The sequence below is a fragment of the Serinus canaria genome, chromosome 11 (genome assembly GCF_022539315.1).
Source record: "Serinus canaria isolate serCan28SL12 chromosome 11, serCan2020, whole genome shotgun sequence".
Classification (NCBI taxonomy): Eukaryota; Metazoa; Chordata; class Aves; order Passeriformes; family Fringillidae; genus Serinus; species Serinus canaria.
The window spans coordinates 17,780,407-17,804,735 of NC_066325.1; the positions used below are offsets into that span (position 1 = coordinate 17,780,407).

At 44.0% G+C, this 24,329-nt stretch overlaps 1 protein-coding gene across 4 annotated transcripts; it reads right to left on the bottom strand.

The window, feature by feature from the left end:
* Positions 1 to 816: 816 nt before the first annotated feature.
* ZDHHC7 (zinc finger DHHC-type palmitoyltransferase 7) lies at positions 817 to 20,841 on the bottom strand. 4 transcript variants are annotated; one of them, XM_030227702.2, is made up of 8 exons: positions 20,687 to 20,841; positions 15,253 to 15,338; positions 12,693 to 13,021; positions 9,973 to 10,097; positions 5,508 to 5,604; positions 5,178 to 5,259; positions 3,911 to 4,041; positions 817 to 2,930 (listed from the first exon to the last, which is right to left on the bottom strand). In XM_030227702.2, exons 3-8 carry the CDS (start codon positions 13,002 to 13,004, stop codon positions 2,754 to 2,756), a joined length of 924 nt encoding a protein of 307 aa, XP_030083562.1. In that variant the 5' UTR covers positions 13,005 to 13,021; positions 15,253 to 15,338; positions 20,687 to 20,841; the 3' UTR covers positions 817 to 2,753. The 4 variants fall into 4 exon arrangements, with proteins under 4 accessions (XP_030083562.1, XP_030083563.1, XP_030083567.1 ...); XM_030227703.2 differs by having other exon boundaries at positions 20,609 to 20,828; XM_030227707.2 differs by lacking the exon at positions 15,253 to 15,338 and having other exon boundaries at positions 20,687 to 20,839.
* Between the last annotated feature and the right edge of the window lie 3,488 nt (positions 20,842 to 24,329).

Genomic DNA, 24,329 nt, shown 5'->3' on the forward strand with positions numbered 1-24,329 from the left:
TCTGGAACAATTACTACTAGAAATTAAATAAGAAAATAAAAAGGAGATAAATTGGCAGGATCCATCTGCTGGGATGTCTGTTGCCTTCAAAGAATAAACAAACTATTCCTTAAAATACACATAAACATAATCAAACCATTAACCTGCTCCAAAATACCAGCAGCACTGGCACAGTCTGTGTTCATGGATTTGGAGCTCTTTTCTCTAGAGAAACATCAGAGTGTGATACAGACCCAGAAAACATCTCAAAGTGTTTTTTAGAATTATTGCAAGGGGGAAGTGAACAGCTTTGAGTCTCCCCATCCTTTCCTGCCATTTGTTCCTCCTCCCCCTTGCTTGGGTGGACACTCCCAACCTGCTGCTCTCCAGGCTCAGAACTCTCTTTGCTCCAGAAACAGAGGAAAAATCCAAGATTTGCACAGAAAAACTGGAGACTCAAACCTGAATTTATCCCAGATTCCCTGGAAGTGCAAAGGCTGGAATACTGAGGTGACTTTTCAGATTGGAAGTGTTTTCCCACTCACCTCAGCCAAACTGGGTGAGAACAAGATGAGCTTTAAGGTTCCTTCCCATGGAAATCACTCCATGGTTCTACAATAAAATAAGCAACTACAGCAGAGGATGAAGAAAATGGAATGACCAAGAAGGGCTAAAAGAGTGTAGCTTAAAATTCTTAATAAGCAGAGAAGCCTCTTTAATTTGGAGCAGTTAATTAATATAAATATGAATTAATTACAAACCAAAGGATTCAAGACTATTTCCCTGAAGCTGCTTCAATCTATGTGAAAAAAAAAAAAAAAACCTTTGACATCTAGAGAAGTTAATCAACTAAGACTTCATTCGTTTATTCTTTTTTACATAAAAAAAAATTACAAGGTAAGGATTTGAAAAGCTGAGTAAACCGGATTCCACACGCACACATTTGCCAAGTCACAGGGTCCAACCACCTGGAGTGCTATTTTCTGATTTTCTCATGGAACAATATACACAGTAAGAGCCTCAGGACAAAGCCAGACACCTTTTTTTTTTCTCCCCAATCCTTCAGTGTGCAACTGAATCTGCACAGAATCCTGTGCAACTTCCAGCTTCCCCCTCAGTTTGGTTCACAGGACTGCAATTCCAGTGGATTTCCACCTAGGAAGGTTCCAGCATTCCACACCACCACCACCCTCCCCCAAAAGCAAAGTGAAAATACCCCAAAGTATTGCACAGTTTTGTTCACAGGGCACAGACAAGAAATGGATCCCTCAGTACCTTCAGCCACCCCATGGAACAGAAACTGATGGAGCTGGGATCAGGATGCCAGGAAGAGATGGAGCAGCAGGGCACTGAGAAAGGAAACAGCTCCTGCAGGGCACAAAGGGTGGAATGCAGGGCTCTGAGCTGCTTGAGGTGGGACAGGTCACCAGTGCCACTGGCTGAGCAAAAGCAAGAACAGGACAATTTTAAGGCAAGTCCCAAAAACAGGGAGCTATTTACTCTCTAGGCACGATTTCAAGCTATGCATCAAGGCTCCTGCTTTATCCTTTCTATGGTCAGTAATTTATAGGTTAACAATAATACCAAAAAGAGTCTAAATGTCATTTTTAAAGAATCAACTTTTAGCTGGATTTTTATTACTTGCAGCTTGTATTTCATTACTTGCAGATTTATGAATATTTTTTAGCACTACTGTTGTTTGTCAGGCCCACGTAAAGCAGTTCTAGATCTATATTGCTCTCGTTTCTTCAAAGTAGTTTTGGTTGGAAATGGTTAAATTCAAAAGAACTCATTCTATTGCAGATGTTCCTACATTTAAGATGTGCTGTACTTGAGAAAGGAGGGAAGTTGCCTCTTTCTCTGCTGTCTTTGTCCAAGGGATCACAAACAGCTTTCCCTCTATGAAAGGTCTGTACAGCAAAAAAGGGGCAGAGCAAGACCCTACAAGGACAAAGTGTTTGCAGTGAATGACCCCCAATGTGTCCCCTCACTGTCACCTCACACAGCAGGACACTGTCCCACTCACCCCTGCACTGTCCACACCTGAGTTCCTCTGCAATCAAAGCATGAGGAACTGGAAATGCACATCCCAGGGCAGGATTTGGCTCCCAGCCAGGTTACAAGTGAACATTCAGCCTTCCCCTAAATGCCAGATGGGATGGACACTGCCAAAGACAGGCCATGCTTTAGGGAGCCTGGGAAGACACTGGGCAGGGTGTGACAGTGCCTCTGTGCTGGGCAGCACCTGCACATGAGGAATGTGTGGGACACACAGGGACAGCTCTGCTTATCAGGACAAGAGGAGAGAGAAAGGAGAACTGAACAAAGCACATTTCCCTGAAATCTGGACTGAGAAGGCTGTGTCTCACTGGAGATCAACTTCCACCAGAATGCTCCTCCTAATGATTGACAACTGCATCCAAGGACTTTGACTCGTTATAAAAACACACAGGTAATTCCCCAGACATTTATCAAATAAAAAGGGTTGAACAAAAAAATGGGGAAGTAATCTCAGAAAATAAATTACAGTAGCATGACAACATTTGGCTTCTTTAGTGTGACCACGTGCTTATCCTGCTGTGAAGATCATGGCAGATCCAGTTCCTGTCTCAGGATTAATGAGATGTCTGTGACAATAAACGTAGAAAACTCTGCTTGCTACAAGCAAATGTCTGATATCAGTTTCACCTGGTCACAGATTATATGTAGACAGCCTTCTCTGGCCCCAAAATAAATACTATATAGGATTCTTGCAAGTTCCAGCATATTTAGACTCAAACAGAAAACTCAGGTCCTCCTTTCTTCCCTCGCAGCAGAAGTCTCCTGATGCGAAATCCTGCGAAGGGGTTGATCCACAGGAGGGAGGGCTGGCCCCCAAAAACTGATTTCATCCCTTCCCAGCGCAGCCTGCGCTCCCACGTTGGCTTTTCACTCTTCAGTCTCTCAATCTCCTGCAAATAAACACAGGCAGGCAGGCCCTGCTAAGTCCAAGGTTTGGTTTAATCGAAACTAAAACCCGGCTGTAAAAACCGGGCTTGCACTTTTATTGTGCTGTTTCACTGTGTTGTTCCTCAGCTTACTGTTATTTATGAGTTATTAAGGGACAAGTCAGAAAGTGTTTTAGCCCTGTGGATACAGGGAAGGAGATTTAGAACATTAAATATCAATGAGAAGGTTGATATCTCTCTTTCCCCCTCAAGCTAAAAGACAAAAATCCCAGAAGAGCTGATGGATCCACGTGCAGTATCCTACACTCCAAGTTGTTTACTCAGTTAATGAAAGCAGACAATAAGGTTCCTGCTCCAAGTTACTGGAGACAGGATTGCTCTCCCAAATGCATTAATTGATGGTCATTTTTTGTGCTTCCCACTAATGAAGGCTAAGTATTTACCAGTTGTTTTGCACTTACTCCTCACTACAGAAATACACTTTTAAACATGAGAAAGTATTGAACAGTCACAGGATTCAATTCCCTTACGTTTCCAAGCAATTATTCTCTCCAGGTGTGACACTGCAGAAATAAGGACAAGGGAGCCAACGGCCCAAACTCTGTTTTATCCTCTGATAAAATGCATCACAGTGAGGTGAGAGACTGATTTTCAGTGTAAACCTGAGAAAAGCAGACACCTCCCGTGGCACCCTGCAGGAATTTGTGCCAGCTCAGAAGGGAAAGTCAAACCTCAAGTCAGAAGCTTTGTATTCTTTGTCATTTAAAACCAAATTACAAACTGTCAAAATCACAAATAGTGCAAGAACTTCTCTTAGCAAGCAACCCCCAGAAAACCATTCCAATCTTCCCCCAAGTGCAGAAAATAAAAATGATGAACTATTGAAGTTTTGCAGCTTTCTCTGAAATAAGAGCCTCTCCTCATGCAAATAAAACCACATCTAATCACATCTTCCCAGAATACAAAAAAGTCAAGGTTTTTACCGTTTCATCATTGCATATTGAGTGGATTTGGGTGCCAAACATGACTGCAGTGAAAGTGAGAAACAGAAAACCCTCAAGGCACAAGAAGATCATCAGGATCACAGTTACAGGTGGGGAGAAGTCACTGCACTCTGTGAAAATGAGATATTGTAGTTACAAAAAAAAAAATCAACAGCAAATTATAGAGCATGTCCTACATGTCTGGCGCTTGAAATAATATTTCCCATTTAAAAACAAACTTCTGATTTTGCAGCAGCTTTATTTGCTGATCAAGAAAATATAGAATTTTATGGAAGTAACATTTCTGGCTTCCTCTGAAGCACATGGTAACTATTTCTGCAATCCTGCCTCAGGATTTCAAGGCTATCAAATAAATGTTTGCACATGAGGTGAGTGAAGAACTCAGACCTGCACATGAGAGAGCAGCTTGGAGCTTCCTGCATGACAGATGCTGTAAAACCATCCCCACTGTCAGCCCTGACTTGCTCATACAGATGTTCCACTTGGCTGCCATTGCTTTATTACTCTTTTAATTTTAATTCTCCACACAAAGTAATCAAGTTCTGCCTCACACATCTCTGGAGAGCCTCTGATCACCTGATTAGCTCAGTTATATTTAAACAGGGATAGGTGAATGTTTCAAGTAAAACAAAGTTCTAAGATTCCATCCATTTAATGAAATACTCAGAAAAAAAAAAATAAAAATCACATGGATTTGCCTGTTGCTTCATAGACCAAAAGAACACATCAACAATCTGCCAAAAGCACAAGACCAGAATGAGCTCTGGAACACTTGAACAGAAAGAAATACAAGCCAGAAGCCTACATAAAAAAAAAAATGGAATAGTTCAGGGGATTTCCTTTCTGCAGGAGCCCCACAGCTGACTCCAGTAATGGAATGAGAGAGAAATGTGTTTGAATTTCAGGTGCCGTTCCCAGAACTGAGGTGGGGCACACAAAGCCCAGATTTAGGTGATGTAGTGCTGAGGTGGTTGAGGACCAGCTCTGTTTCCTTCCCACTACAGAAGCAGGGAATTACTACTGTGAGTAGAGGGAGTGAGAATGCCCCTGACAGCCACAGCTCCTACAGAGAATGACTGAAGGAAAGGGAGGGAAAAACCCAGAAAGGAAAAGGAGAGTGAGGGATAAACAGATCTGAAATGTTTTAAGGATATCACTGAAAAATGGGACTAAAATAGGAATGCTATGACTTTTCCCAAGTATCTACTAGACTATGATAATGAAAATTAAGTATTTATTTGCTCACCAGTCCACTGCCCTCGGACACAGGAGAAGAACTGAAATCCACAGAGTACAAGAGCATGAGCTGAAATTAGGGCTATGTACATCTGCAAACAAGAGACAGCACCATTTCACTCACTGCCACTGCATAAAACACAGCAAAACTTTGAAGAAGAAACTTTGAAACAACACAAAATTAAAATGAATATGGGAAGAACTACCCTGCACAGAAGGAACAACCCCACCCAATTTACCAACACAATCATGTCCTAAAGCCATTACTCACTCAGCACAACCTAAATGGGTATAATCAAGGAAAATTCAGCCTAAAATCAAGCTGCTGTTGCTCACTTACCGTAAACAGAACAAAAAATCTCTGATTTTTCTCCCCCACACAGTTGTTCACCCACGGGCAGTGGTGATCCATCTTTCGGATGCATCGCTTGCAAATACTGGAAAAAAGGACAAGAGGCTTCTGCTGAGAAATTGCATTTGAAAGGTAGAACCAAGGGCAGCCAGTGGTCACAGGATGATGGGCTGAAATAGTTCTTGACAAACTGCAGACAGGGATTTATTTTATTTGCATTTCTTTTTAAGAAACTGTTTGTTCCCTCTCACAGCTCAGCTTTTGGTTGCTCCAAAATGGACAGTGTACATAAAATACTCCTCACAATAAAACAAATCCAGAAATTCAGACACCTGCAGCTCAGAACAAGCAAAGCTTCAACTCTCTCTCATTCAGTATTAATAAGACCCTTTCCCTTCTGGAGAAATGTTTTAGATAAAATAAATATTTAACTTTTACAGGCTTTCAAGTTGTAAATTTTGCTTGTGGATAAGAAAAAACACAAGAAATTCACATCTTCAAGAGAGGAACTGTCACTGTTGAGGTCTCAACCGGCCATAATATTCTAAATTTATGCAATCAAAATCTCAACTAAAGCACAGCTTACAGTATCAAACCTCAATTCCTCAAGAGAAAACACAAATATTGAAATTATAACCAGCACTTATCAAGTAGCCACTTGTCCATGACTGCTTGAACACTCCTGTTCTCTGCTGGCTCACTTGGTTCCTGCCCAGTTTTGAGTCAAGGCTATGTCCACAGAAGTCAGAGAAATGCTCCAAAAGCTCCATTTTACATCTGCCATACAGCAGCAGAGGGCTCAGTTCTGCAGCCAAATATGAAGAATTACACACCAAAAACTAAACAGTTGCAACATCTGTTGTAGTTCTTCATAAATCAATAGCTTAGGCAATGCTGATATTCCATTTTCTCAGCTTTGTACTTAAGACAGCCACACACTCAGTGCTGCAGATTTTCCCACAGAATATCCAGAATATTAAACATTTTCACTTCAGCAGTCACCAAGCCAAAGAAGCCTAAAAATGCAGGCACTGTGATTCAAACCCCTTTGTTTTTGACACAGGCTGATTTACGTGTGATATCTACAAGTGCTGCAGTGACAAACCACAAAACAAAGCTGGTGGCTGTCACTGGAGAGACAAAAGAGGGAGGTGTGGGGGGAAATCAGTGCCCTGAGGCAGAAAATCATTTTTAAGTCGTCACATTTGTAGGATTCTAAGGTAATTCAGCACGAGGCAGAAGACATCATGTCCAGGTTATGGGGAAGAATCCCAAATGAAGCTGCCTTTGCTCTGGGCTATCAAAACCCAGCCCCTACATTCCCCCTGCCCCTTGTTTTGTGGACATGAAAGAGGATTCATCCTCTGCTACAAATGACTTTTTAAATACAAGTGGGAATCCCAATAGCAGATAAACACCAGAAGCACACTCTGGTGCAGGAAAAGTGGGTATCACTCAGGAGGAGACGTTCAGGAGGCTCCTCAAAAGAGTTCCCTTGCTGCCTGCAAGTCCAGCCTCTCATTTCCCTGAGTACCACAAGCAGACAAGGCTCCTGATGTGCCACAGAATCTATTCCAGCACTCTAAAAAGCAATATTAATGTGAAGTGCTGAGTAAAACCCTTCCCAGGCTCAGCTGAGCTGAAGGCTGGAGGATGGGAGGTGGGCAGGACTCGATTCTGCTCATTCAGAATTTCTCACAAGCCCACACAGAGCTCTCACAAGAGCTCAGATATCTGGAATTCTGCCTTCATTCCTGATCTCCCACCAACAATCTCACAGCAATGCTTCCACCAGTGCTTCTGCCTTCTTCCTACCCCATCCCTTGTATTTTATTCTTTTTTATGCAGCAGGAGTTTGGGGAAATCCCTCCTTCAGCTGCACCCAGGAATGTTCACAAGAAAGAAGCAAACAGAACAAGCACCTGTGGATGGAGGAAAGTCTCTCCTCCAGCCTGGAATTGCTGCTCCATGGACTCAGGCAGGTGCAATTACAGCTCTGAATGCCAAAGATAACATTCAGAAAGGCACAGATAAAGACTCAAGAGAAATGGGTGTGGATAGCAGATATTCCCTGGGAGCCTGCTGGAAACATCTGAGTGACTTTATTCAGAGTTACAGCTCCCCTCACACAACACAGGCACTCAGAACAGGCAGAAATGATGACAGCTGTGCTCCTTCAGTGAAAATGAAATCCCATTCACTCAGGACAGGGCTCTTCCCTGTGCTGAAAATGTTAACTGCTCACCAAACCATCACTTTGATTGCATCACTTTATTTCAGAGATGCTTAGCTGTAAATGAAAGGTTCTTGCTCTTTTCCCCATCACTAATGTGTATTATGAAACTATTTTTCTTCCTTAAAAGAACTTCTGTTGCAGTGTTGCACAACAATTTTCGTAACTACATCCTAAGAGTCTCTTCTGTTAATAATTTACTACTGAAAACATGCACTGTGGCTCTCTCTGAGTGTAAGTATTTCCCAACAGCAAACAACTTCAATTTCCATTTTCAAGCCTCTTCTATCAGCAAATTGCCACTTTAAATACTTGGGACTCGATCATCCTTTTAATGTCCTTGGAATGGGTTTGCAAACCAACAAAAAAAAATTGGCAGCATAATCAAACCAACCCTTTTTCTATTGGGTGAACTCCTGCAGTGATAAATTGAAGGCAAAGAATCAGATTAACAGAAACAAAGACAATTAAACCAGAAATCCAACTGCTGAGAAAAACATGACAGCAGCCTCACAACACTTTCAGGCTCTGATATTCTGTGGAGCCAGGGATGCACTGAGCAAGCCCCAAAATGCCTCTTTTGCCCTTAGGTAAAATAATTGATCAAGGATTAAAACAATGCCTGAGACAGACAAAGCTGGATCCCCAAATAGGTGCTTGGGGAAAAAAAAAACCCTTTGAAGATATCAGGTATTTCCTTTGTCACTGACATTATTCATTCTTGCTCAAATTCTTGCTATAAAAAAGGCATTTGAGCTCCAGGATCTCTGACACTCCAGCTCTTTTTCTGTCTTATGTATTTCAACAGATGTTGTTTTCACTTTGGGCTCCTTCCAAATTAGCAAATTCTACCAGGAGCAAGGATGTGGGAAATGCTTTCCACAGATACCTGCAAGGTCTCTGTAGGAATCAACCTGAATATGGGAGGAGAAAATGAGTGAGATCCAGCCCATCTGTGCAGGGGCTCCCAGCTGTCCCTCATGGACACAGAGCCAGGCCATGTGAACACTGCACAGCTCTCCTGGATCCCCAGGGATTTTCCAGGGGCAGCTGTGCTGCCTCCACCCCCAGCCATCCTCCAGTGAGCACTCCTGAGCTGATAAAGCAGCAGCAGCATCCCTGCACAGCAAGGCAGCCCTGGGATCTGCACCTGAGCAAAGGCAGCCCAAAGCACACACAGAGCAAGTGCAGAGCATTCCATCCTCGCCTGTTTATCCATGGAACTTCTCCCTTCCCACTCCAGATCCCAAATCCCACTCAGAGCTGAGAGAAGAACAGGAGCTCCATGCCAAGGCTGAGTATTTATAAATGGGAGCAGTTTCTCAGCCGTAGCACTGAGCACTGACACACACATGAGGCTTTTAATTTAGAACCCACAAAGCTCCAGAATCATCTCAGAGTCCTGACAAGACTCTGCTCTGTTCTTTTGACAGGCACTAACTCAGAGATTTCAATTTAGTACTTCTCACAATTCAACACACATCACTCCCCACACCTAGAGAGCCACCAAAAGCATTTGCATCTTTATGTAAGCCCTGATTATGCAGGCACAGCTATTTTCAACTGGCACACAATAAACACTACAAAAGCATTTCCACAGTGCCTGAGAACTCCAGAGACTGAGAATTAAAAATATACATTTACTATCTCTTCCATAGCATGTTTAGTTCAAATGATTATCATTTCTGTCCTTATTGAAATGGATTTTCAGTAAGTGGAAGTGCATTTAACCAATTATTCATGCAACTTTGGGAAAATAATCTGGCAATTCACATATGACTTCAGATGCACTGCAAAGAAGAGATGACACAAAGTAATCATTTTAAACTACCCTAAATTTTGTTCATTTAAGACTGCAGGAGTCACTTCTTAAATCAGCTCCTCTCAGAAATTTCTCAGAGATTCTTTTCTTTGCCCTGCATTACCCACAGCACAGCACAATAACTGGAATGATGTGCAGGAAAAGATATTCACTGATCAAAATTATTTAAGACACCAGAGCACAGTTATTGTAATAAAATCTTAGAGTTTCTTACTTCTCTCCCCTCATCCACAGTCATTTCTGGCCATAGTACATTACACTCACAAAATACTCTGCAATGTAGGAATTTGAAAGTTTACTGGATACCAAAAGAAATTTGTGGGGGAAAAAATGAACAAACATCAGGAATGTTATTCCAGGCCTCCAAATGCAGAACTCTTTAAGGAACTCTGGCATACCTGCAGTGGTGTGCACGCTCAGGTTTGATACTACAGCACTTGGGACATTTGTAGATCACTTCTCCTGGTTTCAGTTGCAAATTATCCATGTATTCTTTAGTGGCATTTCCTTTGGGCACAGCCCCCTGAAATCATTTCAATTAGAGGAGAAAAAGCTTCTTAAATGGCATGAGAGCATTTAAAAATACATTTCATATACTTCATACCAGTAACCTCAGGATAATTGCTGAAATAAGTTCATTTATTCAAAGCCAGAATCAATTCCAAAGGAATAAATTACCTCTGCTTGACCTCAAATCAGCTTTATTCCAGCAAGACTCATCTCTGGCCAAGTATTAGTTCATTCTCACAGAATATCCTGTCACCAGCCCACAGAAATGAAGAGGGAGACACATCTTACCCTGCAGATACAAGCACTGCCCATCATTTGCTGAGGAGTTACCCTGAATATTTCTTGTGGCATTTGATTAATGGGCCAAGCCATCCACAAAAGTTAAATCAGCAACTACTTGGAAGATGTTATTTCAACTCTCTGAAGCCAGGGTTTAACCACCTGCCCCAAGTTTTTGAGAACTGTCTTTTTTTTTTTCCCTAAAATCTTTAGGTTGGACCCTATTAGCAGGACCAGAACTGGCTCCTTTATTCTTCTTTATTGTGCAGCTTCATGGTAAAGAGTTGAAGGAACTGATTGAAAAGAAAAATAATTGATTGGGAAAAGAAATGAACTTTTAGTGATTAGTTCTCTGATCTGATTATCACAGAGCTGCACCCTGAGATCAGGATCTAAATTTGGATTAGTGAGGAGAAAATAATGGACAGCATCATTGTCACCCTGCTCATTTATGGAGATAAAGCCTTATCTGTGAGGGGAAGTGATTGTGAAACAAACTGGGATGTGCCAGCCAAGTGGCCTTTCTGTACAACTGCTCCAGGTCAGCCCTTCCTTCACACAGGGAGAGCCTTCTGCAGCTCAGCCTAAGCCAACTGCAACACTCTACAATTCATTCTCATTCAAAAAAAGCCCCCTGGCAACATCAGCACTTGACACAGACACCTTAAGAAGTTCTGGGACAGATTGAAGAAGGCAGCAGGAACTCAGATTCCCTCTGCTGAGGCAGGGAGTTTTTGTTACCTATGGCCTGGCATAATAAATGCGTGTTTGTGTTGCCAAGACACAGCCCAGCTCCTGTCCCAGGTGAGCTCTGTGGCTGAGTGGTGCTTCAAACCTGACCAGGTGTCACAGGGGTACGCAGAGACTTCCTGAAGCACTCATGTTGTGCTCCTGAGGTGGATTTTGCAATCTGAACATTTTACCCCAGTTAGTATTTGGTATAAACATCTCACATTCCCCTATTCACCTGCCACAAGGATCAGAACCTCAGACCATGCCTTCAAGCATTTTGCTGACAAAAATATACTCTATTTCAAAAACATCTTTCACAGTCACAGCCAGCCACCAAAAATCTATTTTTGTAGTTACAAGAGTAAATTTAATTCACATGAGTTTTGAGGCAGCTCATTCCTTTCATTTTAGTTTCTATCACACAGTTTTGTCTTCCATTCTGGGACTCAGCACGAAAGGAATGGAAGAAAAAAAAGCAGTGACTCATCTCAGTTTGGATCATAAAAAACACCACAGGTCTAGAAAGACACCCAGTTTTACCAGCTCATATTTACAAGCAATAAATCCTTAAACCATTATCTCTCTGAGCTATCACAGTTTGTAGAAGTTGTGATATTTCATCACTGGGTGTGGACAGAAGTAAATCAAAGACCTAGAAAATCATTAACTACAACACCCTGCTGGGTTTTTGAATGCTCCCTTAACTTCTCCATACACTGCTACTGGAGAAAAATCTCCATTTTTCTCCAAAAATCTGGAGAAAAGAGATGTTTTTCCCCTCACCCCACTTTTCCCAGGTTTATTCCCTAAAAATAGTAATGGATTTTAGTACAAAATCAACTATTTCATCACTTGAAATCTTGAGGAGTAAAAGTTCTAAGAAATGAGCACTTTCTAGACCTCTTACACCTACACTGCTTCAATATGTGTTCAGTTTAAATCTCCCTTCCCTCTGATTCCAAATATTCAAAGACAAAAATGCAGGAATCACATGGGACAGTGGTTTTTTCAGTATGCCAAGTGTGCCTGAGGTTTTGCAGCACATCCACCTCTAAAAGTTCTTCCATGGGAAGCATGGGAGCATTTCAAGAGATGCAAAAGATGAAGGTAAAAATTCTGAAAATAAATCTGATGAAAAAAAGATAAGAAAAACGAGGACAGAGAAGACTAAACTTTATTAGCTCCTTCAGGACCTGGAGTAATATTTTACTGGGTTTTTTTGAGTCTAACACTTTTATAAATTTTATATTGACTGTTCTGTGGTTTCATTAATGGAGTAACAGGAGAGGTAGAGGCATCATCCTGATGATAAGCACAGGTAACATCAAAACCTTGAGGGTTTTAAATCTAACACAAGCATTTTAACTCTAACATGAGGATTTTGAATCTAACATAAATATTCTGAATCTAACATGAGGATTTTGAATCTAACACGAATATTTTGAATATAACACAAATATTTTGAATCTAACGCAAATATTTTGAATCTAACACGAGGATTTTGACTCTAACACTACTTTTCCCAGCAGAAGACTTCTCCAAACTTCTGTGCAGATGGAGGGGACAATCCAATGCCAAGGAACTCTTGGATACTTACTGGATCAGTCAGCATAGTCCTCAGATGTGACGACAGAGCCAGCACTGCCAAGCAGTTAAAGAGAACCCCGTTGATCACGGAGTACCAAAAGTCTTTGGAAGGCAGCAACATGACAAAAGTCACTACAAAGTCTGCATAGACCACCAGGAGCCAGGTCATGATGGCACAGACCATGCCACAGCCGTCCCTGATGAACCAGACCCTGTCAGCCATGTCAGCCTCCGAGGAGGAGGAGGAGGAGTCGTAGCTGTCATTGTCGGCCAGGAGCGGGTGGTGCTCGACATCGCGGAAACGGTGCCCTGATGACTGCATGGTTTGCTGGCCTCGCCCTGCAGGGACAAACACACCACCACCACCATCATCATCATCATCACTGGTATTCATTATTAATGAGGAAATAGAGTACAGCTGGCTCTGGGGGTTTGTTTCTGGGAGATAAAGCACGTTCAAGTTCATAATAGAACTGGGATTCTTTCTGATCGACGCCTGAGCGATTCTGTGACTGCAGCAAGGTGAGTATGAAAGAAGGAGGGACAGGTTCAAGGTTTTGGTTTTAGGGGTTTTGTTTGGTTGTTTTTAGTTTTTTTGTTTGTTTGTTTTAGTTTTTATTTCTTATTATTCTACTGTAATGTCATTGGCAATAAACTAAGCTGATTTCCCCAGGTCAAGCCTGTGATGGGAATTGCTGAGTGATCTCTCCTGCTCTTATCTGAACCCACAATTCTTTCTTTTATATTTTCTCTCCCCTCTCTGACAGACACACAGACTAGCTTTGGTGGGTGTCCAGCCAGAGTTAACTCACCACTAACACGCAACTTCAATGCCTGACAAAGGGATTTTAGACTGGTTTCATTTCCATCATGCTGTGCTCATAAACCACTCCTCCTCTTCTGCCAAAAACTCAACTTCTCTCTTTTATCTCAAACTAAAATGGCAAAGTCTTCATTAAATTACAGCTCATGTCTCTCTGAAAACAGCAAATTATGGCACCAGACTGTTGACTTTTCATTCTGCTCCAGCAAGTGAGGGAAGAGTAGACTGGAAAACCAGGATGGAAACAAAGCTGTTCTAATACACTGCTCACAACAAACAACACAGCAAGTTAGAAAGCAGCTAAATTTGTTGACAAAAAACGTTATTGTTTTGGAAAAACCACAAGCCTGTTACAAAGATCTATTGGATAACTTATCAAACAGTCTCAGATCAGCCCAAACTTAAAGGAAACAAATGGTTCTGGTTAAATGAACATGGCAACAGATTACATGAAACAGATTTTCAAAGAACACATTAATTCATTTAATTTCATGAAAACTCTTTTAAGGTCTTTGTTGTCCTTCCAATGTGGAGCAAAAACCAGACATGAAGCCTTAACAGTTCTCATGAAAAGAGAATTATTTTCCAGACATTTCTCCCAAGGAAAGATATGGAATGGCAGAACTGAAGTGCTATCAACAAACAGGAGACAAATTAAAGCTTAAACATTAGGCCTCAAGAATATCCTGCTGCTTTAAAAGTATACTGTGTTCTAAAAATCAAATTGATTCCTGCTATTAAAGGCCATGTCTGAGAGAAACCTGAAAGCATTTCTATTGATTTATGACAGGCACACAGAGGTCTCCCTTTCCCCCCCTTATTAATGGCAGCCTGTACATGACTGTAGGGATTATGGCACTGCAATTTCAATTTCCATCCCAAGACCTTGAATTTGGGATCACTTTGTTCCTCTAGAATGGTCCAAGTGACCAGTACCAGGTGAAGACACTGGCACTGAGATGGTGTTTGATGAAGTTGTGTTTGTCTAAACCCTTTAAAATCTCTTTATCAGGAATCAGAATAACACATTCTGCCCAGGAAATCCAGCTAGGAGCAATCCAAGAAACCAGAAATGAAAATAAACACATGCAGATGCAGCAGAGAGATGTGAGAGCAACTGCAAAAATAGCTGGGAAGCTCCCAGGACACTGTGAGGTGTCTGAAGGACACATTCTCTGCTGGTGGAACAGAACAAACTGAAATTCAGCTCTGCTGCTTGGATCTATTACAATTTCTAGGAGTCAAATTGTATGTTCTGCTCACACATTGGGCTTTTTTTGGACAAAATTCCTCTCTCTCACCAGAATGAAGCTTCTAAGCCAAGGATGAAGATGTCACACACTCGAAAATTACCTTAGGAAAGAATGAACTTTATCTCCCTCAAAAGTAATTTAAGCTTAACTTAACCTAAATATGGCCCTCACCCAGTTCAGATTATCCTGATCTTTCTTTATGTTCAGAATTAAAACTACAATCTGTCCCAATTAAGTCCAATAGCACTTTGGGACATCACCAGCCCTTGTGGTCAAGAAAATTTAATTGCCATAAAAATACTGAATTAGCAGTTGAAACACGAAGATAACCATGCAAATCAGTTATTATTTCATCATAAAAAGGGCTTCTAACATTTTTAAGGAGTGTTTTAAGTATGGAATGGCACAGAATTACTGCATTCATTTTGCTTAAATGTCTTAAAGACAACCAAAAATTTTAGCACAATTAAAGAAATTCAAAACAAAACAAATACCTCAAAAATGTTTTGTATGTTATTCTGACATCCTGTCCTGCCTTTGGCTTATCCCTGGTTATTCACATAGTCATGTCTGATGTAATCTGCAAAGACATCACCAACAAACTGATTAGCAAAGCTGCACCAGGAAAATACTGTTAAATACAAAGAAGAGACATCAATAGTAGCACTCTGAAACATGCTGCATGTAGCTACCATGGAAAAGTTTGTGTTTTATTTAGAGAACCAGGTACTTGAAACCTTGACATTTTTGGCTGTTAACTTTTGGAAACCACCACATGGCACTTGGAGCAGGATTGCAGCACAGAACCTTGCATTTCATTTCTATTTGAGGAAGAGAACAGAAGAGGTGTGGGCCCAAACTGCTGTCTGGTTAAAGCTGCCTAAAGAAGCACCTAGGGTTTTCTTCTTCATTGGTTTTATTCTATTTATTTGAAGTAAATTTTGTGACATGGAAATCACTCTAATTTGCAAGGTTAACTTAATGGATTCTGACATTTCAGAGCTACAGCAAATACAAAGTCACTTTCTTGAAAGGCTTCTGAAAGCAGCTTGTTAGAAATAAATACTCCAAACACAACACTACTGGTGGAGTTCCTTCAGTACCCGTTTTCAAATGGTCCCAGCTCAAGGGGGATTGAAAAGGAGAAGTCTCTTACCTTATCTAAACAAACTCAAACATTCTACTGCAAGACCAAATGGTAATGCAAATGTTTATTATGAACATATCAGAATTACTGAAGAGATTGGGTTGGAAGGGACCTTTACAAGTCACCTAGTGCCACCATCCACCATGGCCAGGGACATCTCCCACTATCCCAGGCTGCTCCAAACCCCCAAGCAACCTGAGCCTCGACTTTTCCAGGGATGAGGCCTCCCTGACAGAGCTTCACCACCCTCACTGTGAAAAACTTCTGATATCAAACCCCAACTGACCCTCTTTCAGTTGAAAACCACCCCCTTTATCTTCTGTACCACTGCAGGAAGCTGTGATTGCTTTGTGGTTCGCTGTACAAATAAGCTTTTAGACTTTCCTTAAACTTCACAATATTGTGAAATGCACACCCATTAAGTTGTCACTGAGGTGGCATCTGGTGGCAGCTGAGCAGAGACACAGGAGCAGACAGGCTGAGTGTGTGCCATTAATGTGCAGTGCCACCCACCCGTGGGGAGCTGGGGATGACAGGCAGTGGCACACTCAGCTCTGCAGGTGAAATATTCAGCTCTGCAGGTGAAATATTCAGCTCACAGCCATCAGGTGCAACTGCTCCTGGAGAGTTCACTGACGAGACAGGGACATGATTTGTTCAGTCAGTCCCTAATCCCAACTGCAATCCTGTGCAAAATCTGTGTTTGTCACAGCCTCGCCAGTCCCTGGTTTATGTGCAAGTGTCCCCTCAGCTCAGCTCTGCAGGGATAATGGATTTAGGCATTCCCATGGGATCTGCCCCTTCCTTCTCCTCCCCAGCTGCCCACACCAGTGCCCCCACCTGGGTCCCTGCAAGGGAAAAGGATCAATGTTTGAAAGCTCTCCTTTATGAAGAGCTCAGCATCCCCACTGAGATGCTCACAGCTTCCCTTTACTCTTCATTTATTTGCTCCAATGCCTGTCCTAACCAAATTTACTCTAGAGTACAAAAGGGCAAAGCGTTACACTTCAACCTCTAATACATCAAGCAACAGTTTTTAATTTGACCTTGTACAAATCTTTATTTAGCACCAGAAGATAACACCAAATTATTCAATGCTTCACGGCCAATGTTATGTTTGCACACGTGGTTATATTAAACCTGACCCAACCCTGTTCCATTCCTAGGTGTTACTTGAAATTCCAGGTTGGGAATATGCCATCTGATCTGCACCTCTCTGGTACTGAAACTCAGGGCTAAAAGGCAGATGTACTACTGGAATAAAAAACACAAACAACTTTTGAAGAAGTTATGTTATAAACTCATGATCACCAGAAAGATGCCCTTGTAAAATCACTGGGTTTAGTGGAAGAAGGCTGCAAAGGGATTAGGAAGACAAATGACACAACACAACTAATTGTATCACAAGGCCCCTGGACTGGTAATTAAGTTTTAAAAAGGCACTTCAGGCTTAAGAACCGTCCTTTTCCCTGCTATTTTTTTTGAGGATGAATAGAAAAGCATTGTCGTTAAAAAAAAAAAAAAAAAAAAGCTTATTTCTCTGTAAATTTTTAAACAAGCAAGAATTTATATACAGGCTAAAAAATCCATCAGCTGTCAAAGCATAAATTTTTTTGGTTGCCTTTTCCTTCAAGCTACACAATGAACAGCTCCTAAGATTCCTCCCATTTCAGTGGTAACACAATACAGAGAATGCCTTTATTTCAACATTTCTGATTACACTACATAGTTGTAGAGACACCAGCACATATTGCACACTAGAATAACAACCTTGCAGCACTTACCTACAACGGATTTAAATCCCACCTGGAAGCAGAGCACTGGGGGCAAATCATAATTACAGCCCTGTAATCTCCCTAAGAGGTTACAGCATAAACATTAACTCCAGGAACTTGGGAGTTTTAAGCAAACCAAGCAGGCAAAGCTCCTCCTGCACCCATGGGCAATTTGGACTGTGAGTGCTGACAGATAAATATCTATCAGATAATGTCTGCACAGACTCATGTCTCATTTAGAAGAATCACCTACTTGCATTACAGATCCAGGCAAGCCAAGCTGCAAAGGCATTTAAAAAGCCAGCTGTGGCTGTTTTAATTCTTTTCCAGGGACTGGTTTAGCAGCCACCCTCTCAGCAATTTGGGAACTGGGATGTCCTTAACACAGCACACACAGCTCTGGAGAGGAGCAGCTGGAATAACTTGTGATGGAGATCCATGACACAACCCTGCAGTGTTACCATCAACTTATCCCCAAATCCATGCTCAGTGGCACAGCTCACCATCCCTCCAAAACCCTGCTGTTGTTCTTACAATATATTAAGTGTTTCTCTCCTGGATTTCCCATTTATGCCTTGCAGCCCTTTCCTTGTGCTGCTCCATCTCTGCTCTCCTGCAGGCACAGAGGGACAGGTCACAGTGAGCACAGAATTAATGTGAGATTATTTGTGTGCACACATTGAAGAGAACAGTCACTAAGCACATATTTAATACAGTCAAAGCTTCAAGATGCTGTAACAATTCTCCTTAAGCCAGCCCATCATGAATCACTGGAACTGCTCCTTTCCAGCTGTGAAAAGGGGATGTGCTGCTCCTCAGTATACAGAAGTACTTCAGCATAACTATGAAGGTCTTACTGAGAAGATGATCATCTAATTACTTATGTTGTTTTTCAAACTGAAAGAAAAAGACATTTAGTTTAGATATACAGAATGAATTGCTGCCTGTGAGGGTGGTGAGGCCCTGGCACAGGGTGCCCAGAGAAGCTGTGGCTGCCCCTGGATCCCTGGAATTGTTCAAGGCCAGGCTGGATGGAGCTCTGAGCAATCCCATCTGGTTGAGGATGCTCCCAGAGGGGGTGGGAACAAGATGATCTTTAAGGTCCCTTCCAACCCAAACCACTTCTATGATTTATGCCAGTAGCATCTTTATAAACATCCTCAAAACCCAGAAATGAGAATTCACAGTAAAAGAAGTTATTAAAAATGCACGAAAGCACCCCGATGCATGTATTCAGAACACGTTTATACAAAGTTTTAAAAAGCTTTGCTATCAGACATGGAATAGATTTATGATACCAAATCACTTTAATAAAAGCACAAAGCAATACCAGAGATGTTCAACAGGATATCTTTTCAATAACATCTTTCACCCTGAGATGTGAAAGTCAAGGAAAATGCATTACACATGACTTTGCTGCCCAGCACAGAACACTATCTGATCCACCAAGAGTTCACTGGGTACAGCAGCAAGGACAAAAGGCTCCTGCATCAAACAACCTTCACCTGAGAAGGACACGAACACAATCTGTGGCTGGGCTTTGATTTCTGCCTCTTCTGGAACAGGGCCACAGGCTCAAATTCAGATTAAACCCCACAAGGCTGCAGGCTCACACCAATATCAACACTGGTATGTGAAAGCTGAAAGTTTTACCTCTTTGCCAACAGCAATTGCATGGATCACATCCTACTCGAGAGAGTAATTTTTTATTTCTAATTTTCGCATTCATCAGGGCACACTCTGTCCTCACAGTCCACTGAAGAGAGCTCAGGTATCACACACAGTGATTGCTCTGTGATATTAACCTGGCAAGCACATTTTGATGTCAGCTATTACATCCACATCCACATCTATATCCATGTGATTCTTCTTCCCAGGTTCCAAAAAATAATGTTATTGGTTAAACTATTCTCACTAGCAACTTCCAATATCCATTAGAGGAATGTTCAAGCCTTTGTTAGTATTTTTGCTCACGTTCAATTGTTCCTCATTTCAAATGTTCCTCATATTTCCTCTATGTTCTTCATGTTCAGCCATTCAACCACGGCAAAATTCCATCAATTCACTTCCCTTAAAAGTTCTCAGCCCTCATAAAAGGCATAAAAAAGAAATCATCAGATCTGTATGATACAAAATATACTATGCTAAAGGAAAACCAAGAAGATAGAGTATTTAGAGAGATAAAAGTATTACCAATTCCTTTCAGCCACAAAGAGATCTCAGCTATTTAACTCTAATCCCAAACCACTAAAATTTCACATCAGTTTCATCTCCTAATGAACCAGTACGGCTCCTTTTTATCTGCAAATTTTCAAAGCCAGAGAGCATTCACTTCAAAAGAGCTAATTTAAGTCTCTTAATGTGAACAGTCACGGCGACTTCAACCTAATTATGTCTCCAGCAAAGCAAACAGTTACATCACTGTAATTCTGCATCCCGATACCATCACCCGAGTGGATATTCTGTATAAAAAGTAGCCAGTGATTTCCCAATCCTTTTTTTTTTTTCACGGCACAGATCACACACACGCTGTGCCGCACCAACCCACCCTCTCGTTTGAGAGCTATTTGCATTCCCACTTCCTGCAAGCGCCGTTCTCCTCTCCTGGAAATGAGGAAAACGAGAAGCACAGAAACCAGGGGAACTCCCCGGAGCAAGCAGGGCACGGCCGGAAAGGAGCGATCCAGACAGGAGCTGCCCGCTGCCCTTCAGCCTCCCCGGCCGCAGCTCGGGCTCCGCACCACCCGCGCCGGGGCACCGGGACACGGCCAAGCTCCTGCCCACAGCTGCCGGGGAATCATTTTTAATGTTTTTTGGGGGGGTGTAGATAACGCGGAAAGCGACAGGAGACGCAGAAACACCGCACGAACTGCGCCCACACAGCAGCCCCGCGCTCAGCCCGGCCCGAGGCGGCTCAGCCCCGCTCACCTTCCCCGCTCGCCCTTCCCGGGGCCACCGCGCTCCCTGCAGCGGGGAGCCGCGGGGAGGGACCGCGAGCGGATTTACCTCAGCAGCAGCAGCGGCGGCGGTGGCGGCGCCGCTGCCCTGGCGCGGTGGGGCGCTGGGGCCGGGCCCCGGCCGCTGGAGCTCCGTGCCCGCCGCCACCGCGCCCGCGGCTCCCGAGGCTCCCGAGGAGCCGCAGGATCCCGGAAGCGGCGGAGGCGGCGCTTCCGCGGGAGGCGGAAGGGACGCGCGCACGGCCCCGCGCAGGCGCGGCGGGCGGGGCGCCCTTGGCGCGGCCCTGAGGGCTGGGCAGGGCAGGGGCTGGGCACGGCCACGGGCACACCCGCAGCGCCCTCCTGGAGCGGGCACGGAGGGCAGATCTGGGCTGGGCACACCCGCAGCGCCCTCATGGAGCGGGCACGGAGGGCAGCTCAGGGCTGGGCACACCCGCAGTGCCCTCATGGAGCGGGCAGGGCTGGGCACGGGCACACCCGAGCGCCCTCCATGGAGCGGACAGGGAGGGCAGGGCCGGCCACGGGCACGGGCACACCGGCAGCGCCCTCGTGGAGCGGGCACGGAGGGCAGAGAAATCCCGTCCCACCCCGGCCACTTGCAGGCACACCCGCAGCGCCCTCATGGAGCGGGCACGGAGGGCAGCGCAGGGCTGGGCACGGGCACACCCTCAGCGCCCTCATGGAGCGGGCACGGAGGGCAGAGATATCCCGTCCCACCCCGGCCACCTGCAGGCACACCCGCAGCGCCCTCATGGAGCGGGCACGGAGGGCAGAGATATCCCGTCCCACCCCGGCCACCTGCAGGCACACCCGCAGCGCCCTCATGGAGCGGGCACGGAGGGCAGAGATATCCCGTCCCACCCCGGCCACCTGCAGGCACACCCGCAGCGCCCTCATGAAGCAGGCACGGAGGGCAGCGATGCTCCCATCCCACCCCGACCACCGGCAGGGACACCGCCCGCTGTCCCAGGGTGCGCCAGGGTCCGACCTGCTGTGGGACAGTTCCAGGGATGGGGCAGCCGCAGCTTCGCTGGGCAGTCTGTGCCAGGGTGTCCCCGCCCTCACAGGGGAGAATTTCCTCCTAACAGCGAATCCAAACGTGCTCTGTCAGTTTGAGGCCATTCCCTCTGGTCCTGTCACTCCAGGCTCTTATCAACAGTCCCATTCCATCATTCCATGGTCTCCTTTCAGGCACCGCAAAGCTGCCATGAGGTCACCTTGAAGTTTCTCTTTTCCAGGTGAACAATCGCAGTTCTGTCAACCTTTTGCCAGCAGAGCTGCTCCATCCTCTGCTCAGCCTGGAGCCTCCTCTGGGCTCTGCAGCCCCAGGTCCCCGCTGTGCCGGTGGGGACATCACCCTGCCCCTGCAAGAATCCAGCACGGAGGCAGTGGGTATTCAGTTTCTCCATGAAGAGTTTTTGCTTTATGTCTACACATATTTCCGTGGCCATATTCCATTACAGTCCCTCATTTATTTCTACCTAGTCCCTGGCAGTGTACAAGGCCAGGTTGGATGGGGCTTGGAGCAGCCTGGGACAGTGGGAGCTGTCCCTGCCCATGGCAGAGGGGAGAATGAGCTTTGAGGTCCCTTCCCACCCAAACCATCTGTGATTCTGTGATTTCACTTCTGAGAGCCTCAGGAATGTGATTTGGCACCTAATTCGAGAGCATGTTCAGCAGTTGTTCACTATGCCTAAACATCAATAGTTAAATTGTTTGATATGTAAATATTATGTGACGCTCATCCAGGTTTTCCCACTGTGTATGAGGAAAAATACAGACCCAGTGGCTCAAAAAGTTCAGGCAAAACAGCAAACCTTGCAGTGTGTGAGCTGAGGATATTTTTAAAACAAATTAAAAATGCTGAAGGATGACAAACAGAAACGATGACAACTCGGGCACGCTCCTGCATCCTTTTTCTCTTGTAGCATGACCACCATCTAGTGGGACACGGGCAGCCAGTGCACAGGGGTGCTGTGTGCTGGTAAGTGCAATAAAATACAGCTGCCCACGTGCCTGTTTGTCTCCTGCGCTGAAATATTGGGGACTTCTGAAAAGCTTGATTTGACGTATTTTCTTCTATTTCCCAACAACTGGTTGCACATATGAAAAGAAATTTGTCTATGCCGATGTCTCTGCTATTCAAATGTGATTGTGTAAATATTTATAGACACAAAATCATAACAGCTGATCGTTTTCTAAATCTGCCTTCTCCCTCGGTGTTTTCCTTAATGGAACTAATATGTTATTTATGCAGGAATAAAAATAAAAACAAAATATTATTCTATTTATTAAATTACAGTGAGTTTAACCCTTAAGAAAACTACCATTATTGTGCTTTTTATCTCAGGCTGGCTGAGATACCAGAATTTCCCAGGAGTTACAAAAAAGTTAGGTAGAGTGGCATCTTTATTTAGCAATATTGCAGATGCTTAAGACCTTATACAAAAGCTTAAATTTTTGCTAACCAGAAATCCTTAAATTCAGCTCGCTTTTTCTTTGTGTTTTAGCACCGTCACAGATTCCTGATTTCCTCCTGATCTCAAAAACAAATCAGTTGAGTATTTTCCTCCCCACATTTTTGCTGAACACGTGGAGCAGCTCTTAGAGTTGTTTCAATACACAAAGAGCTGGTGTTGTCACTCCAAAAACATCCCCAGGACTCTGGTTCTTCTGCAAGTCCTGATGGTTTGGAACCCCTTTCCACCACAAATAACATCGCCAAGATAAACTGTTTGCCAGAGATAACTTCAAGCCCTCAAACAAATTACCTAAGAAATGTGGAAACAGAAGGTGGCACGAAACAAATTGTTTCCATGTCCTGTGCTGAGAGGAAGGAAGGAGCTTATCTCTGGTACAGATTCCATAGGGACACACACACAATGCCTCTCCTGAGAGGCTGGGCTTGTTCAGTGCAGGGAAATGAGACTAAATGCTGATTGTAGAAAGAATAAAAAAGATCTATTGTACAGCCAACCAAAAGCCTTCAAAAATATGGCTTCTAGAAATGGTACCTACAATGGTACCTGAAGAGATGCTGAGGTGCCTGCTGTGGGTGGGGTGTTTTGGTCCTTGAGTGAAATGGGCTGCTGCCTGTTGGATGGAGCTGGCACTGGGAGCAAGAGAAGGACCCACTGATGCCAAGAGCCCAATAAAACAGGATCAGAAACCACAGACTCATAGAATCACAGAATAGTTTGATTTGGAAGGATCCTTTTGCAGGTCATCTAGTCCAAGTCCCCTCTGCCACGAACATCCTCAACTAGACCAGATTGCTCAAAGCTGCATCCAAATATTTCCAGGGATGGGGCATCCACCACCTCTGTGACAACCTGTGTCAGCGTTTCACCATCCCTCCTTGTCAAGCATTTATTTCCTATCTCTAATCTTAAACGGACTGTCCTTCAGCGATCTGCAGCAAAGAGTTGGGGAAGAGAGCCTAACACCCGCTTTTTGTGCCCTCATCACTAGAGGGTTTCCTCTAGCGTCCTTCCAGGAGAACTGCCTGAACTTCCCTTGGAGTGCGTAGTAACCAAACCGAGCAAATCCAACTTCCCCCTCGCGGAAATGACCGCGATCCCAGCCGGGACGCGGCGGGGAGCGGCCCCGAGGCGGGGTTTGGGGCCGGCCGGAGCCAGCCCCGCACCGCGTCCCGCATCGCACCGGGCTCCGTGCCGCGCACCCCGCACCGG